The following is a 19297-nucleotide window of genomic DNA, read 5'->3' as shown; positions in this document are numbered from 1 at the left end:
ACAAGTGTTCCCTCGACAGCCCAGAGTCCAGCAGAGTCCATGGTGCGCCGAGGAAACTTGCGGCTAAAACACGCAAGCAGCATGTGCAGACCGACAGCAAAGGCACCCTTCTCATTAGCCACTGCCCACTCGCTCGCTCAGCGCAGAATCCAAGTCCACTGCACACACAAAACCCTAGGCGCCGGCGGCTAGTGCAGCAGCATCTCCACTGTCGTAGCCACCACCTTGTGCTCTCCTCACCCTTGCCTCGCATCGCGGGATGAAGCACGATGTGTACACCAAGGCCCCGTTGCACTTCCCACCACCCGCTGACACCACCGTCGACGATTGGGCACGCGAGGATGCGGAGCCGATGACCGTGGACTCCGGCGGCCACACTGAGGGGACTGAGGAGGCCTCGGTGGATGAGAGTGCTGCTCTGCCCGCGCCCCTGGAAGAAGGTCCCCCTCCCCCCCCCCCCTCTGCCCTATCTACCCCCTTTCGCTGGTGTTGTTTAACGGTTTCTTTGCTTAGATCTGAGCCTCTTCAGCGCCGATCTGTGGTTTGGGTTTTACGAGGGTTAGTGTTGTGTGTTTGTGGGTTGCTGCCACGGGAAACTAGTCAAGGGCGATGACAATTAGGTTATAGCGGCGGCCTCTTCTAGCTCGGTTGGGTTTATAAGATGTTTAAGGTGAAATTGAGCTGCTAGTTCTCGCCTAGTCCACGCCAGCTCCTTTAGTCAGGTGGCCATTTAGATTCTTAAGAATATCCATTGTTTTCACATGATTGATATATGTGGTTCTCTGTCCCTCTGAGTAACATTGTTGGAGCAAGAGTTTGTTTGGTCCCAGCAAATACGGCGAGAGTTTCTTTTAAGGAGGAGACTCAAGCCAGGAGACAAAGTTTGAGAGGAAGGACACCACGAATATATTGATGAAAGAAAAATGTATCACTCTGGGAGGAGTATCACAGCGTTTGTTGTCTTGCTTGTTCTCTCCCGCCATGTTCCCCCTTTGCCCAAAGGACCATGGCCTCCTATTTATAGGGCCATGCGTAGCTTGGCGTACAAGTTATCATAATGTACAAATATCTGGGATCCGGCTAAATTACTGGGCCTTATCCCGAAAAACTACCTTCTATCCTATCAGGGAGATACATATCTACCGTGGTAATTATCGTGGTGCCTACCCCCTGACAGGGCGAGCTGGTCGCCGATTGTGGCCCGACGCTGCACTGTCAGGGGTGTCAGGATAGTCTTTATCACGTCGGGGTGTCAAAGTAGCGTCCATTAGCCTAGGCCTTTAATGCCGGTCAATTCTTTGCAGGTAAAGCATGGTGCTACCTTCCAGTAGATCTTTCCTAAGGCCTGCTGACTCACCCCGCTGCCTTCGAGAAGGCGACCCGATCAGCTCTAGGCGGGGGCCTCGGGAGGCATAGAACCAGAAAGTGAAGGCTTTGGGAAGAGGGGCCCCAGAGGGCCGGGTCTTCGAGAGGCCGAAGCTTCGAAGGGCCGAGGCTTCGGGAGGTCGTGTTTTGGGTTGGATTCGAGAGGTCGAGCAGGTGGAGCCAAGGGAAGGCTTCGTAGGTGCGAAGGGGTACCGTGAAATGATCTGATGATATCAGAGATCGAGCTTTTAACAGAGGATTCAGAGATCAAGGCTCCGGAGGGACCTGGATGGTCATCTTCAACCATTTTCCTCAAGCTAGTTTATTTCCCCCCAACAGTACCCCCTCATTCTTGGGCCGTGATGTTTTGGAGGGGGGAGAGGATGTAGAGGAAAAATCAACACCAGCCAGGTATAGTATCAAGGATACCTGATGGCAATTCTCTGTCCTTTGAAGTAGATAGAGTAGAGGTTTCGTGTGGGTTTGGAGAATCCCACACATTCGCCTGGCGGGACAAGACATTCCACTGCCGCGTTCTGTCTAGATAATGCGAAGGGTCATTTAGGGTCTTGTCCCCGTGACCCTATCACGCGTTGAAAGGGGTTTGAGTTATTAATGTGATGGGACATCTGCATGAGAAAACAAGGCATTCGTCGTGGAGCGCTGCCACGTGTTGGAGGGAAACCGGATATGGCCACGGCCCCCTCCCTAGGTGTTCAATGGGAGGACACGACGATGTTCGTCCAACTTCATCTTCCGGACTTGAGCAAGCAGTTAACCTTGACTTGAGTATGGCATCGTCTTACTCCTCATCCTCCTCAGAGACATCAATGATCTCGATGGCTCCTTCGGGAGCCAGGCTATTTCTATCTTTAGTAGAGGCGCCGGAGGCGACGCTGCTTCCATCTCTGTAGGGGAGGAGGTTGCCCGCCGCTCCGACCTGACCTTTGGCCGGGGAGGCATGCCTGTTGCAATCATCGACTGGGATCTCCTGCAAAGGAAGAGTGAGCAGGCGTCTGTGGGCTCGGCAGCAAACAAAGCAGGAGGAGGTCGGGAAGGCGAGGGAGAAGTCCCCGCCGGTGACTTCCTTGGACTCCTCAGCGTCCTCTGATAGCTCGAGAGCCGGCTACTATATCGGCTTCCGTAGTGGCAGGCCACAAATGAGGCACATACGCCATTCCATGCGTGGCCCTTGTCAGGACCCGTAGGAGGTGATAGCGGTCACCGGGATGGCGTACTTGGTGACACCGTGATATATCCATGTCACAATTGAACTTAGTCACCGTGTACTCTTTCTTGCCTTGTTTTGCTCCGTAGGGATCTATCTTCTTCGTAGCAATTTCTGTACCATTGTTTTAGTTGTATCCCGTGGATGTACTAGTTGTTTAATAATATAACATGGATCTTCGGGAATGGTCATGTCTCCTTCAGTATCAGAATGCGAGGGGACCTTTCGAATGGGTGATTGCATGTGTGCGTGCTTTTGTGCCTCCAAACCGTACTTCTTTGTCCCTTTCGAAGGCGATGGCTAGTTTTTTTGATGACCGGGGCACCGAGCCTTCATATAGATCATTGCTGATTTCGTTTCTTCTGGGGGAGAGGTGGCCTCGAGAATCTGGTAGTGATGGATATGTAGGGTAACTAAGGAGAACCGGGTGGAGTAGTGGTGTCCTCGACGTCCCTGCTACTGTGTACTCCTCAGGCCTGGGACTAGTAGGTCCTCCTTCCTAATTTGTTCCAGATTTCCGACTCAGCGAAATCCCTCTGGAACCTTTGGAGACGAACTCCGGAGGTGGTCCTTGACCCTTCGTGTTCCTTAGCGACTGTCCGGGTTGACGACGATGATGTCTCGGAGGCGCAGCCGAAGGCTAGGCAAGAGAGGCGGTCCGCGACCCTCCCCGGTCCTTAGCCGCTGCCCGGCTCTGGAGGTATTCCGTCTGGAGCTTGGCGATGGCGCATCGGAGGCAAAGCCGAAGTTTGGGCGGGAGAGGCGATCCGCGACCCCCTCGGCCCTTAGCCTCTGCCTGGCTCCGAAGATATTCCGTCCGAAGCCTGGCGACGGTGTGTCGGAGGCGAAGCCAAAGTTTTTGCCGGAGGTTTTTGTAGGACTCTCCGTTTTTGCCGGAGGTTTTTGCGAGACTCACCGTTTTTGCCGGAGGTTTTTGTGAGACTCACCGTTTTTGCCGGAGGTTTTTGTGAGACTCTCTGTTTTTGCCGGAGGTTTTTGTGAGACTCTCCGTTTTTTGCCGGAGGTTTTTGTAAGACTCTCCATTTTTGCCGGAGGTTTTTGTAAAGCTCCTTGGCATGTATTAATGCCGAAGGTCCTACACACTATCAGAGCTACGCAATACCTTCCAGGAAACCTAGACAGTCTTGCTTTCCAGGTGATCTAAGCATGCTACGCCCGCGGTGTGTAGGCTTGTCGTGGTCCCAAGGAAACTCCCAGGGTGCACCACAATACTATCCACCAAGGATGTGCCCTGGCGCGTGGCATTTATATGGCTGAATCTATGCAATGCCTTCTAAGGCATCCTGGGTATAATCTACCTTGCAGGTGACCTAGGTACAAGTAGCGTCCGTGGTATATAAGCATGTCATGCAAAGAGGATTCCTGATAGCATTCCTCAGAGCACCGCATCCTCAAATCAGGACAGTCCCTTGATATGCGGCATCCACACACTATCAAGGCTACATAATACCTTCCAGGAAACCTAGGCAGTCTTGCCCTCCAGGTGACCTAGGCATGCTACGCCCGTGGTGTGTGGGCTCCACTTCCTACCAGGGCAAAGCCTACCCTTTGAAAAACCTTTTCAGGTGACATGGGTTTAGACAAGCGATGCTTATTGGTGCATGGGCTTGTCACGCCTCCGGAGAAATCCCTTAGGGGTGCCGCAACTGCATTACCAAGGAAGTCCCTTGATAACTGGCATCTAAACACTATAGAGTCTACACAAATACCTTTTATGAAACCTAGGCAATCTTTGCTTCCAGGTGATCTAGGCATGTTACGCCCGCGATGTGTAGGCATGTCGTGCAACAAGGATTCCTTGCGATAGAATTCCTCGGAGCACCGCAACTCCGCCACTGGGACATCCCACGGGGCGTGGCTTCGACACCTGAGGCTATGCAAATGCCTTCCAGGCACCCTGGGCATAATCTGCCTTGCAGGTGACCTAGGCATAAGCGACGCTTGCAGTGTGTGGGCCTCACTATTTACCGAGACTACGCAAATGCCTTCCAGGAAATCTAGGTAGTCTTGCCTTCCAGTTGACCTAGGCATGCTACGTCTACGGTATGTGGGCTTGTCACGCCACCTGAAGATGTCCTACGAGTGGCGCTGCAACACGATCTATCAAGGAAATCCTTTGATACGTGGCAACTACACTTTCGAGGCCGCACAATACCTTCCAGGAAACCTAGGCAGACCCGCCCCCTAGGCGACCTAGGCACGATGCATCTACAAGAGTGTAGGGATTTTGCATGGTTATACTAGCTAAGTTTTGCAGTCTACTGTTGGCAATAAGAAGCTATTTGTAGCATAAAACATAGCTAAGCTATATAACTATTCATGCTAAGTGAGAATGTAACTTAAGTTCTACTGCTTCTACCTAGTGGCTATCTATTGAAAAAAGACTCCTAACAATAAGGTTGGAGGCCTCCAACAGATTCTAACCTAGCCATATGAAGGAAGGATTACTAGGTAAGCTACTTGGTGGTTAATAGCGGGTGTACCTTTGTAGGAATAAGGCCTCTGATGCGAGGTCTGGTGGCCTTGAAGCCTGTGGCTAGGCTGGGAGAGGCGGTGCTTGCCCCCCTCAGCCTTTAGCCATTGCTCGGCCCCGGAGGTAGCCCATCCGAGGCCTGGTGACGGCGTGTTGGAGGCGTAATCAAAGGTTAGTTAGGAGAGGTAGTCCACGACTCCCTCGGCCCTAAGTCTTTGCCCGGCTCCGGAGGTACTCCGTTCGGAGCCTAGCGATGGCATGTTCGTGACTTAGTTCTTGTTGCTAGTTGTGGTACCGTTGGTAGGGTTGGTAGCGTCGGTGCAGGGTTGAGGGGCTAGGGATTTGCCTGGGAGTTGACCCCAGGCCTCCGAACCCTGCGTCATCCTTCGCCCGCTCTTTTCTGCGGTCATGTATTCTGCTTGCCTTCTGAGGTATTCCTCCCGGAAGGTCGTGAGGGTGTGGAAGTCGTAGGTGATGTGGCCGCGCCCTAGTCCGTGCAGGACGCACCCGTGTGCCTCCGAGGGCACGGAAGCTTGGAGTTGTCGTTGCCGAAGGCGGTGTGTCTCGGAGCCTGTGGTTTCCCCCGGGTCTGCTTCCCCCTTGGGAGACCATCGAGGCTGCCTGGTGCACCAGCCTTTGGGGCCAAGGTGGTTCTGACCATGCCTCCCCGGACGAGGTGGACTAGGGGTTCCCTGTGCACGGTTGGCGTTGCGAGGGCGGCGTCGGAGGCACTGGCGGGGTCCGTGCACCCCGGTGCCCTCCGTCTCCTTGGGACCCTCTTTCGCCTAAGGGGCCAAGGAGGGTGCTAGGTGGACATACTTTTCGAAGATGTTGGCTCGCTCGAGGTATCCCAGGTGTGGTCAAAGGGGATACGTGGGGACCAAGTTCAGGTGGGAGCACTCCTGGGTTGGACCGCCCAGAATCATTGGGAGGCGCCCTGCTTGACCGTGGCTTCGGCCGCATCCTCTCCTGAGACGGTGAGGTCTTCGTCGTGCAAAGGTTGAAAGGCCTCCACGCCGTCTGGAGCTCCTGTACCGACCTAGGCTTTTTAGTTGGCCAAGGACAGAGGAACGCCGTCCCATACGGTAGCAGGGCTGAAGCATGCATACGGTGCGTATGGCTGAGGCAGCCATGCATATGGTTGCATGCTTGCAACGGTGGGTATGGCAGTTTTAGCTAATCCTTTGGTGATTTTTCTGGTGGATTCCTACCTCTCTTAGCACTTCTGTGTTCGAGTCCCCACGGGCAGTGCCACTGTTGGAGCAAGAGTTCGTCTTGCCTTAACAAGTACGGCTAGAGTTTCTTCTAAAGAGGAGGCTCAAGCTTAGAGACGAAGTTTGAGTGGAAGGAACACCATGAATATATTGATGATAGAAAAATGTATCACTCTGGGAGAAGTATCACAGCGTTTGCTGTCTTGCTTGTTCTCTCCCGCCGTGTTCCAACTTTTCCTAGAGGACCATGGCCTCCTATTTATCGGGCCATGCGTAGCTTGGCGTACAAGTTATCATAATGTAAAAATATCCGGGATCGGGCTAAATTACTGGGCCTTATCCCGGATAACTACCTTCTATCCTATCGGGGAGATAAATATCCACCGTGATAATTATTGTTGTGCCTACCCCCTGAAGGTGGTGAGCCAGTTGCCCATTGTGGCCCGACGCCGCACTGTCAGGGGTGTCAGAATGGCCTTCATCACGCCGGGGTGTCAGAGTGGCGTCCATTAGCCTAGGCCTTTAATGCCGATCACTTCCTTGCTTGCAAAGCACGACCGGTGCTCCTCTTCTGACAGATCTTTCCTAAGGCCTGCTGACTCACCCCACTGCTTTCAGGAAGGCGGCCCGATTACCCCGAGGCAGGGGCCTCGGGAGGCATAGAACCGGGAGGTGAAGGCTTTGGGAAGCGGGATCCCAGAGGACTGAGGCATCGAGATGTCGAAGCTTCGGAGGGCTGAGGCTTCGAGAGGTCGTGTTTTGGGGAGGCTTCGGGAGGTCGAGCCGGCGGAGCCAAGGGAAGGCTTCGTAGGTGCGAAGGGGTACCGTGAAAGGATCTGATGATATCGGAGATTGAGCTTTTAACAAAGGGTTGAGAGATCAAGGCTCCGGAGGAATCTGGATGGTGATCTTCAACCATTATCCTCAGGTTGGTTTATTTTCCCCCAACAAATATGATTACGACCCATCGGAAGTCAGTGCTTAATGGGGAGTGTTGCTTAGCTGATTGTGTTTGTTTGCTTTCTCGTTTCGTGATTCCATAAACCGCCCCTGAAAGAGTAAAGTTGGCTTACGTTTTGTTGTTGTGTGCTTGGTTAGCCAACAGGTAGGACATGTATGCTAATGATGTGCCATGTTCAAAATATTGCTAGGCAGCAGGTTGGTACTAGCAGGTTGGTGCATGGCACCTCATTGGGGTTAGGCAGCCGCTTAGGTAGACTACATTGCAATTAAGTGACGGGGGGAGCCTAGCACCTAGGCAGGCTAGGTGGCCACCTTTTAGAAAATCGTTAGGCACTAGGGGCTGATTAGCACCTAGCCAGCTTATAGATCCCAACTTATCTGCATGGCAGGAAATATGGGTGAAGAGTGGAGGGAGGAAGCTAGGGAAGATGGAGAAAGAAGGTGCCTGTGGCTGGGTATGTGGAGGAGGCAACATAAATTCCCCTCTATGGGCCTTGTGGTCCATGTAGGCTGCTACAGCCACCTCGCAAACCCTAATATCTCTCACCTCGTGCAGCCACTACCAGTGTTCAGTGAACGTACCGGCAGGTCCTCATATGTGGTTCACATCTGGATGTGTTTCTTCCCCCGATGCAACACGCAGGTGGTCTTCCTCCCACCTCTGCAGCTGCTGCCTTTCAAAGACTCCCACCTCCCCCCCCCCCCCCCCCCCTGGCCAAACGCTACCCATATGCTCCTCCTTGTTGCTGTTGTTGACTTGTTGTGCTTCTGCGCCACAGCTCTGTGCTCATTCACTAATGCCCCATCCTGTTCTCTCTGCGCGCTCCTCCCAGCGGCTCGTTGTTGCCCTCCCACCCTACAGTGATTCTCAGTCCTCCGAAGACTGTCCAGCACCCTCCTAACTCGTCCAGCACTCGCTGGCTCCTAGCCTGCCGATTATGGCAAAGCTGCGGTGGTAGGGTGCCACCTAGGCCACTTTTTAAAATGCGGTTGGCCCCAAGTCATGTGTGGACACCACTTTGGACTTTCCTAAACTCTTTTATTTACTAGTTTGTAACAGTAGGACCTTTATCTAGGCTCCAACAAACATGGAAAGAATTCTTCCATGCTAGTCCAGCTCGATGTCCAATCTGATGTACCCACTGGTTCTCTGTTTCCTTGCACAGAACAACCACAGTGTGGGCAGCATTTTTTGTGCTTAACATTTCCCGTTTTTCCCTACAGGGGAATAATTTCTCTGTTTGTTGGTGTATTTTTGGTCTAATAGTGCTTGCCCACACATTTTCTGATCCAGTCTAATAGTGCTTGCCCACACATTTTCTGATCCCTCTAAAAATTCTAATATAGGAGGGAATGTTCGTTGCATTGAACAAGACCTAGCACGGACATCACAATCTCTTCTTAAGTCTCTTTTTTCTTTGACCTAACGTTAGTTCTTCAACCAAATGGTATAAACTATCGCACTAGTTTTAATGAGTCCAACAATGTGACCAACTTCCCATATTAATGTCTTATCGCACTGCCTTGGGCTTGCATGGATTGCGTCCACTTCCTTTCTCATTGACTAAATTTAGAAAGTTCAACTCTATTTAGTTCGTCAAGTCTAACCAGGCAACATAATGATATCCCTGTGGTCATGGATTATTGTTATTGAGAGATGGCTTGGGCTTGCATGGTCTTGGGTTTTCTTGGGAACCTTTGTGCCTTGTAGTTCTGTTGTTGGAAGATGAGATTTTTATATGCTGAATTGGGGAGAAAAAGGATTGTTTTTTCTTGCTCATGTTTCATGTATCTTTGCAAGATTTCATCTGAATTTGGTCAGCATGCTGTAGTTTTTTTTTTTTTTTTTTTTTTGCTGTATCTCGGAGACCTAAAAAATTCTTTTCGTCAGCACGCTATGATGTCTTTTGTGGCACACTGCCATATACTTTGGTCAAGTTCGTTATCACTATGTGCTAACCATTCCACGATTCCTTTCAGTTGTCAAGGAAATTCAATCATCTCTTCAGCCCTTGGAGCTTAAGACAAATGGTATTTATTACACCCTTGTTCAGATTTTTATTCCTGTCGTTGTTGTTGAAAACTTAAATAAAAAAAACTTCCTTTGCTAATTTTGTGCCATGTCCTCCGTTTCATGCAATGGTAAATTACAATGTTCTTTTCTCCATGCAAATAATAATACCTCTAATTGTCAGATAGAAGTAGTTTCAAGATGCTACTCCAATCACCTGTTACTAATTTTGATAATAATATGTACTTGTAATATCTGATTCTTATGGTTGTGAAACAATTCATTCTTTCTTCTTTTATTCAGCTTAAAGGAAACTTTCTAGAGGTATTTAATGTCTGTGTATTTTCTTCCTAATGATATCATGAAGTATTGCTTCTTCATGTTGCTGCACATAAACATAGGCATGTTATGGATTTTAGTTTCTCTGATGGGCGTTTTATGACAGTTTCAAAATCATTGTTACTGCTTCTTGGACCTGTATTTTTTTTGTGAGTATGGATTCTTATGCGACTCTACTTTTGTCTCACTCCAGTTTCTGCACATGAAGATGCTCAGGAGGTAGAAGACGAGGTAGAGGAAACAAAACGGCACTTGAATGTGGTTTTCATTGGTCATGTTGGTAAGTTCAGTTTTCTTACGTTCTGCTTTCTTTCAACCTTATTTCAGCATTAACTAGACAGGTGCATAGAGTAATTTCTTGATTGATGTGTTCTGCTGTGTTTATTGCTGACCGTCTGATATAGGGTCATATGTGTTGGGGATAACCGATTCCTGAACCTTGATAACGGTTTAGCTTTTCTTAGGAGGTTCATGATTGAATGTAAATATAGTGATGGTTAGAGTTGGGACATTTGTTCCTGTATCTTTGCTTCAGTGGAGATTGAAATTCACAAGTTTCAACAATCTCTGCCTTGGATGTGATGGGTAGGTCTTGGAACTTTAGATCTTGCAGGGAGTTAGCTCAATCGTTCAGTGATTTGTTTAATGCACCCATCCCTAATTTTCCATGCATAATAAATTGTATTATTAACCTCGAATCTTCAACATTTCTTTTAAGTACATAAACATTTTCTGAATTGATCAAAATAACAAGAAGATGGCATTAACTCAATTGCTATTTTTTTCATTAACCTTCTGAAAACTTCTCCACCATCACCAGTCAATGGATTGGAAGACCTGGAAAAACGTGGAAGGAGAGGAAGCATGAGCAATTTTTGTAGTTAAAAGGTGTTTGTAGCATAGACATACCCAGTGACTAATCAGATAAAACTTGGCAATAAATGAAAACATCTTTTTACTGCTAACATTTTTTTTGATAATATTAAGATCTTGAATCTATGTTTACAGTGTTCCCCTAACCACTAGGCACTAGTTGGATGGCAGACCAGTGCCTATAACACCTAATCGGTGATTAGGGGGTTAGACGGCCGCCTAATCATCTTAGATAGGCTAGGTGGCTAGGCAGGATGGTACCACCTATCGTCTAGGCGGCACTTAAGTTGTCTGCTGAGAATACCTAACTTTTCAGACTCGCTTGTCAGAGTATCAGTTGTTGATATGCCTGCTTATAATATCTAACTTTTAGCTTCAAAGCATATATCTTCTACTTACTCTGATTTTAATTTTCATATCGCTGGTTCACTGGCTTATTGTTCTTTACTGGTTTGCTACAGTAGATCGGTTGCGTCATTTATCTCTGTTTTTTTTCTTAAATATTTGCACTAAGTGAATTGTAGTGGTAATGAACTATTTACTTCATTTCTTTAATGGTCTTAAGGAATATGTGTTACTCTTCATTTTGTTGTTGCATGTTTACAGATGCTAGAAAATCAACTGCTGGAGGGCAGATATTGTTCTTGAGTGGTCAAATTGATGATAGGACCATCCAAAAATATGAGAAGGAAGCAAAGGATAAAAGCCAAGAAAGCTGGTGAGTAGTTCATTTGTGTTGCAAATAGGTCTTGATGCATATGTTCCTATTTGCTAGGTTGAGGTTATCTCATACCACATTTTGAACTTGGGTGATGATTGTCTATACTACTTTATAAGATGGATGCTCCTTTTTCATGTTTGCTTCTATTGTATTGCAATCAACTTTTTGAATTTACTGCTTGTTAGGTTCATCTGACACCTTATTTTCATACATTGATGGCTTATTCATTCATCGTATGAACAGTAAGAAAAATAATCTTTAGATATACCTACATCATGGATTGGTTGCCTTGAATTGCATGTAATCCAATGTCATTGAATTCTTGATTTGGTTAGATGTAACTATTCACCCAAGTTTGCAGATGTAACTATTCACTTTTTGAAAAGGAGCATGTAAACGAGAAAGAGAAAAGACTGCTAAAGGAGAAGACAATGATTATTTGACTAGCTGTTTCATGGGAACATATGCTCTTAATATCTATGTCCTTTTGAAGAAAAATATGAGAAATACATGCTGGTATGATATGCTTTGAATATCTAGAATTGTTAGATAATGAGAAAAATATGAATAATACTGCATAGAGGAAAGTTTGTGTTTTATGGTTTTTTATTGTATCTACTTTTGCTAGCAAAAAGAAACAAGAGCATCCTGTGAGATATTGTACATTTGCTGTTATCTGAAACCTCAAATGTAGCAATAGCTTTTACCTGTTTGTATGGAAGAGGCACTGTAGCCTACCAAATTCTTCAATAAAAAGCAATTGACTGATAATGGAAGGATTGTCGATTTTTCTGCAGACTCAGACATGTGTTTTATGCTTCAGAATGTAGCTAACTATTGCTATACATCTGTACATTAGAAGCCATAACTGATTCATGTTTTAAAGTATTGCATACTTCCATGTTGCAGACTTCCTGACATGTTGATAAATCTCTACTATATAAAATACGAGTTGGTTCTCACATCACCTCTTCCCTTACTCTCCTTACATCTAATAAAAACCCTTAAAATTTGAATATTTACCCACTTTTACCATCGACTACCTCAGAACGGATTATCACAGACATTTTAAATCATACCATAGATGGTTATGAGTTATGTCTCTGCAAAAGTGCTACACACAGACGGGTCCAAATAAGACATGCATCTGTAATATAGCTGCACACATGTCAGTTTCGCAATACATACGGATAGATTTTTTTGAAAAACGATATGTGCGTATTAAGGGTCAAAAATAGTTTTTGTTGGAACCCGTCTGTATAAAGTCACAGACGGATTTTTTTTTTTTTGAAAAACCATCTATGACCCATTCCCCTAGGAAACCATTTTACTTCCTGGCTACCTTCATGATATGATACATTTGAGATTTTAGATAATAGCAAATAAGAACATCACATGCATATACATAAGAACATCGATCACATAGATATATAACACATAAGAACACAGATATATAACACATTAGATAAGAACACATTGTTCAGAACATAAACCTATACATAATCCCTAATTATATCATCTGGTCTTCGAGGATTGAGCTTCAACAGCATGCCTATGTTTCAATCTCATCAAAAGTATTGTCTTCAAACATCATCTCGCTGTCATCCAAATCAGCTCCTATCCTGACTAACTCAATCATGCGCTAGAACCAAACTGCATTGCTTCCAAATCTCTTGCCCTTGTTATGTAAGAGGTGATGGTTCAAATTAGCTTTGTAGTTAATGAAAATATCTATTGTGACAGACATTAATAGACAATTTCATCGGGAATAAAAGACAATAGAATGTGATTCACAGTGTGAACTGGATCCATGGTGGTGCCCTTCACAGCAGTGAAGAACACATGTTCCATAGGACCGAAATCGACACTAAACATTCAGATCGTGGAAGTAGCACTAGGAACAACCCTATCCTCTCAGCACTAGATAGCAGTGAACAGAGCCATTCTATTGCAGATCTGGGACACAAACACAACATTACACTCGGTACACAGATCAAATAAACCCTAACAAACATTAACAAAACAACGATGCAAACCCTACTCACCTCAGGAATGGGGATTTGGAGCCTAGATCTCGAATCTCTCTCACGGAAACAAACCCTAAAAAACCGTTGCGGAAGGGGATCGGATGGCAACGAGGAGAGCATGGGAGATGAACTTCTCGTCGCTTTAGTGAGGGAGAGGAACAATTTAAACAATACTCGTTTCTTTAACTACAGATGTTTTTTTCGAAAGTTTGCCTATGTCTATCATACAGTTACAAACAAATCTTACAAGAAACCATATGTGCTAATATCATAGACAGGTTTTTCTAAACTTTGTCTGTGTTTGTATAATAGAAACAAACAGATTTGTAAAAACCGTCTGTGAGTTCTGGCACTCTCAGATGGCGGTCGTGTTACAGACACGTCTGTCTAACCAACCGTCTGTGGGTATTTTATCAGTGATGGGTCCTAAAAAACCGTCTGTGATATTCCGTCTGCTTTCACTGATTTTGTGTTAGTGATCCATCCTCGCCTCCAACCTCATAGCCTCGTTACTGGCTACGGATATGAGATCTATTTTACTAATGAAAATAAATAAAAAAATTAGGAGGAAAATTAGCATATAATCTCCTCCTTTTTTGAATTCCATCTGAAATCAAATTATGGCATCACTCGGCGTATTCGTTTGGCAGCGCTCTCATGATCTATTCACATCTCTATACCTTGAGTTTATGTTTGATATTTCCACATGTAATGTTTCTATTTTCGTGACAACGCACAGGCACTTATCTAGTCTAAATAAGATGCCACTGGATAAAAGCATTTATTTCTCTTATTTTTATTTTTTATTATGCTTAGTTGGATCATCTTCCGCATGATATTTAGAAAGCCTCCTGCCGAAGAATCCTGTCTATATGAATTCTTATTCATTTTGTTAGTTGGAAAATAATCTTTAATCCAGTACACTGTTACCTATTTTAATTTGTAATCAAAATACTCACAGGTACATGGCTTACATTATGGATACAAATGAGGAAGAGCGACTTAAGGTATCTTTTTTCATATTTGATTGTGTTACAGGCTGAATCATCATTAGCGCATTAGATCTCTCTTTTTTTGGTGTTGAAATGCACTCTTTATTGAAGAATGCAGTGTTATTATGATTTATCTAATATGTTTGACCTTGATGCAGTCTCCAAATTGTAGCCAACAGCAACGTAGTATTTTATTCTGAACGCAGATAAATATTCTCTCCTGGTGCTTTGTCTTTCTAAGCTTATTCTTTTTTTTTATAATAGCTGTATTTTTTCCATGTGTTCAGGGAAAGACTGTTGAAGTTGGCAGAGCCCACTTCGAGACAGAACACACAAGATTTACTATTTTAGATGCACCGGTATTTTTCTCTTACTATGTTACATATGGTACTGTTACAGGTCCATACTCTATCTACTTGGAAGGTAGTTTATTATTTTCTACGACACTGCTCTCGTTATTCTTATCTTATTCGAACTGTTTTAATAATGAACAGAATCCATTTGGTTGATTATTTTTAATGACAGGAGCAACCTGAAAACCTGAGTTTTCTTTTAAGGCCATCTTTTTCTATTTTCAAGTTCTTGTATAATTTTTACTACAGGAGGGTAGACACAAAAGGCAACTGTTGTTAAATAGGATTGACTTATCATTGAATGGGCTTGCGTTGATAAAAAAAAACTGTCTTCTTGGGAGACCATGTGGCCATGTTTCTGATGACCGTTTAAGTGCAGAGAAATGATTTCACTTTTTCTCGAACACGCAGAAGAACTGCGGGTCATTTCATTAATGAGAAAGAAGAAACAATAACACAGCATCCACTCGTACAAGGCACAAACTGTATTTAGTGATCGAGCTGAATGTTGCTTTCTGTATTGTGCTCGTTTAATCAGATGATTTGGACTTGCAGGGTCACAAAAGTTACGTTCCAAATATGATAAGTGGTGCATCTCAGGCTGATATCGGTGTTCTGGTAACCATTTGATCCACATCATTGTTTGGTGAACTTCCATTTAAACTTTGACATTACTTTGGTTGTGAATATGTATCCTTTCCTTATTTTTAAGGTCATATCAGCTCGAAAAGGTGAATTTGAAACTGGTTATGAAAGAGGAGGACAGACCCGTGAACATGTACTACTTGCAAAAACTTTAGGTGTTGCTAAGATGGTAGTTGTCATCAATAAGATGGATGAACCTACAGTAAAATGGTCTAAGGAAAGGTATCCTTGATAAGGCATCTCCTTATCGAATTCTACAAAAATGAACTTGTATTATAGCTTGTACAACTGGAGGATAATTAAATGTAGTATCTGTTTCAGGTATGATGAGATTGAAACAAAAATGATTCCTTTCCTCAAATCTTCAGGGTACAATGTTAAGAAAGGCAGGTATTATTCCATTTTTTTTTTACGTTGTAGTCTAAATTATTGCGAACACTCATTTTCAAGCTTTGAAACTCATTGTTTTCATATTACTATTGATTTATATCTAGTGAAGTTCTGTAATCACGCCTGCAAGTTGTGACTTAAATATTGATGTTTCCTCAATTGATGCCTCTTTTTTACATGTTTAAATAACTAGAAAGAATCACTTTGTTGGCTTTGCTAATTTCAGAACCATGTTATTATCACGCTGATCATGAACTCCGAGAGACCATAACAACCTTACTATCTTATTATAGTATCTGTTTGTACATTGGTATGAAACTTTTGGCATGGAACCAGCTACCAGAACATTGATATGCTTTTCCATTACAACACCTGATTGTAGGTACTGCAATATATGTCCATATTATCTAACTATTTCTCATTGGCTTTGTTATTAGATGTGCAATTCTTGCCAATATCTGGTCTTTTGGGAACCAATATGAAGACCAGGATGGATAAAAGCATTTGTAGTTGGTGGGATGGCCCATGTCTTCTTGAAATTCTTGGTCGTATTGAGGTTCCTTTACGTGACCCCAAAGGTCCAGTAAGGTTAGATAGTTATACTCTTTGTGTTATACCCTATGTACTCCTATTCAAAAGTATATAATTCATTGGAGATGCATAGTCTCCAATATGTAACTATGGTAATCAATTTCCGTATTATTATGTTAGCCAAAACATTTATGGTCAAACCACTTTTCATGACAAATCTGATGCTATTATTTTCACATTGTCAACCTAAACAGTTTTTGTGTCAGTGATGAGATTATTATTTGTTGTTTGTGGCTTTATGTAAATGTTAGAAATTGAAAGGTCTTTCTCATGAACAACTTATTATCTTTTCTTATTTTTGGGTTTGTACAATCTCATGAACAAAACTGCTTGAACTATTGTCTTGATCGCGTGCTGGATGCAAGATCTTTATATCTGTAATAATGCAGGATGCCAATAATTGATAAATATAAAGATATGGGCACTGTTGTGATGGGGAAAATAGAGTCTGGCACTATCAGAGAGGGTGACAGTTTGTTGGTTATGCCAAACAAGGTGTATTTTTATTTTTTGTTGTAACACATTTAACATGCATGATCTCCTCTAGCCAATTCAGTTTTGCAATACTTCTTGCTGCAACAGTCCCATGTGAAAGTCATTGGTATAAGCTTGGATGAGAGCAAAGTACGTCGTGCTGGACCTGCCGAGAATGTCCGTGTCAAATTGTCGGGAATTGAAGACGAGGATATAATGGCAGGTTTTGTACTTTCAAGTGTTTGTAAGTTTATGTTCAGGGAAGTTAATATAGTACTTTCTTGAGCTGTACACCTCTAGTTTCTGATTTTTTGTACTAATGGCTATCAAGTTCTTGTTTGATAGTCATTCAGTCCAAGGACAAATGGGTTGTCAGCCTAACGAATTAGCATGCTAATTATATCGGTATTGACAATGGAATAGGCTGAGTTGGCTGTGCCTTCTCCCTAATGAAAGGGCTGAAATGGGTTGGATTGGGTGTAAATTTGTGCTGTGATATTACTGATGAACTGGCAACACAATATATATATTTTTAAATCCAGTAAGCTAATGGCCTGTGGATGTGTGGCAGGCAAAAATTTAGCATTAGAGATGAAGAGCTTTTTCTTTTATCTATTGTGTGCTATTGTTCCGAAATATTAGTGATGTTTCAATAATTGAGTGTTGCTTCATGTGCAACCTCTGAAGGTACTAAGATTTGTATGAATTGTTTAGCTTTGGATCATTTTGTAATTTGTCTTGTCATGTTCTCATTCGATGATGTCTATCCATGCAACTAATCCTGTTGGTGCTGTCACTGAATTTAATTCTCAATTGCAGATTCTAGAGTTGCTTGACAATGTAAGTATCACATGTTTCTTGAATTGTATCATAAATAACTAGAATCTACTTGTCATGTTTATGTGATGTGTGATATTCTTATCTCTGGATGCCATTTTGCTGAATCATGTTTGCCATGATAGCATGTCTGCTCATGCAACTTCTTGTTCGAATTAAGTTCTTTTAAACTGATATTAAAGGCTACCTCTGTTCAATTTCTGGCTTGTACCATATAACTTGCTTTTCTGCTAGAAATTTCTGTATGCATCTACTGCTGGATATTGAATGTGCAATATCAATGCCTGTTTTAAGTTTATATGTAATCACATTTAGTATGTCACAGTGTTTAGTTTAGTATTTGAAGAATACTTAGTTTTCACATCAGCTTTAATTTTGTTTGAAAAAGTCCAGCACTAACCAGCTGGCCACTGCTGCAACTGGAAATTCTGGTTGGTATGCTGGTACAGGAATGTCGTTTTGAGCGGTTCTTGTTATTTTGAACTCTGGACTATGTGATATTTTTGGAAATTTAAGAATTATTTAGATTTTGAAATAAAATGTAAGATATTTAAATGGGATTGGGTCTGTTACTGCCTCCTGCCCATGATCTGTCAAATTTTGAGAGTAAAAAAATGGGCATTTGAAAGTTTATTTTACACCATACCTTGCAACTGTATGTATTATGGTAAGATTGAGGATAGTATCTTTTTAGCCAATTTTGATTATTTTTTATTAATCAAAACTATTTCCCCTGATGGTTTGTAATGTTTTACGTTCCCTGAATGTGTTAGGCTATTTTCGCTGCGGGGTACAAAGCAGTGTTGCATATCCACTCTGTTGTTGAGGAGTATGAGATTGTTGATCTCCTAGAGGAAATTGATATGAAGAAAAAGAAAGAAGCAGATCCAAAGAAGCCAAAGAGGAAGCCTCTTTTTGTGAAGAATGGTGCGGTTGTTGTTTGCCGCATTCAGGTATTCTTGTAGAACATATCAGCATCATTCGTGTTATAACTGTTAATTCAAGGTTTCACTGACTCTAGTGTGTTTCGTATTTAGGTGAATAACTTGATATGCATAGAGAATTTCTCTTATTTTCCTCAGCTTGGAAGGTTTACTCTTCGAAATGAAGGTAAATTATGCATATGCATCTGAGCGTATTTTATTTCCCTTTTGGAACGAATATGAAAGAGCATGTGTAATGCAATGAAAAAAACCCTATGTTTTCATTTTGTTTGCTCTTTTGGTAGCCACTTCAAATTCAGTTTTACTTTTTTTTTGAATTATTAGAAACCTTGCCTATCTGTATTCTATTATTTTATGAGGTCTTTTTATTGTGACCAATATTATATCTTTGTAAGATAGTGCAACTATTTGTTAAATTACTCACTATTTCATTTACCTTGACGGTTGCAGGAAAGACAGTAGCTGTAGGGAAAGTTGTTGCAGTTCCCCCAGCTGGCAAGCCAACGTTTTAAGCTTAAGCCAATTTTGAACAGGATGGTGGGCAGTGAAAAAGCTAATTATGTTTATTATCTTTTCTGTGATGTTGTACTTATGGTAATTACCTTTCTTGATAGGAGAATGAAGCGGTGCTATCCCTTGAGATGGTTTTTGGAATATGTGAGATTGGTTGTTGAAAACATTTTTTTCCCAGCCTGGCTCGAAAATGGTCAATGATTTAGGCATAGCAGTCAATATTTAGATGGGTTGCATAATTTACAGCTCTGGTTACTGGTATGAGAGGTTGGGAAATCGGCATGGTAAAGTGCACCAGCCTTCTAATTGTGATGTTATAATGT

General features: G+C 43.3%; 1 protein-coding gene across 1 annotated transcript; it reads left to right on the top strand.

Annotated features, from left to right (window-relative positions):
- The first annotated feature begins 259 nt into the window (after window positions 1–259).
- LOC133925392 (uncharacterized) lies at window positions 260–19015 on the top strand. The gene is made up of 16 exons (XM_062371332.1): window positions 260–440; window positions 9245–9295; window positions 9808–9894; window positions 11094–11205; window positions 14197–14242; window positions 14515–14586; window positions 15136–15198; window positions 15293–15447; window positions 15547–15611; window positions 16053–16203; window positions 16596–16701; window positions 16789–16924; window positions 17456–17520; window positions 18291–18470; window positions 18555–18627; window positions 18912–19015. Exons 1-16 carry the CDS (start codon window positions 260–262, stop codon window positions 18971–18973), a joined length of 1605 nt encoding a protein of 534 aa, XP_062227316.1. The 3' UTR covers window positions 18974–19015.
- The last annotated feature ends 282 nt before the right edge of the window (window positions 19016–19297 follow it).

The sequence above is a fragment of the Phragmites australis genome, chromosome 7 (assembly GCF_958298935.1).
Source record: "Phragmites australis chromosome 7, lpPhrAust1.1, whole genome shotgun sequence".
In the NCBI taxonomy this organism is placed as follows: Eukaryota; Viridiplantae; Streptophyta; class Magnoliopsida; order Poales; family Poaceae; genus Phragmites; species Phragmites australis.
The sequence above is the reverse complement of the archived record's forward strand: the minus strand, read 5'-3'. Positions and strand labels throughout refer to the sequence as shown.

What these genes read in the sequence shown, in the direction of transcription:
- LOC133925392 (XM_062371332.1), top strand. Translation starts at nt 260, where the DNA reads ATGAAGCACGATGTGTACACCAAGGCCCCGTTGCACTTCCCACCACCC. An exon ending in GCCCGCGCCCCTGGAAGAAG is followed by an intron (nt 441 to 9,244) that starts GTCCCCCTCCCC and finishes GATTCCTTTCAG; the next exon opens with TTGTCAAGGAAATTCAATCA. An exon ending in AGGCTGATATCGGTGTTCTG is followed by an intron (nt 15,199 to 15,292) that starts GTAACCATTTGA and finishes CTTATTTTTAAG; the next exon opens with GTCATATCAGCTCGAAAAGG.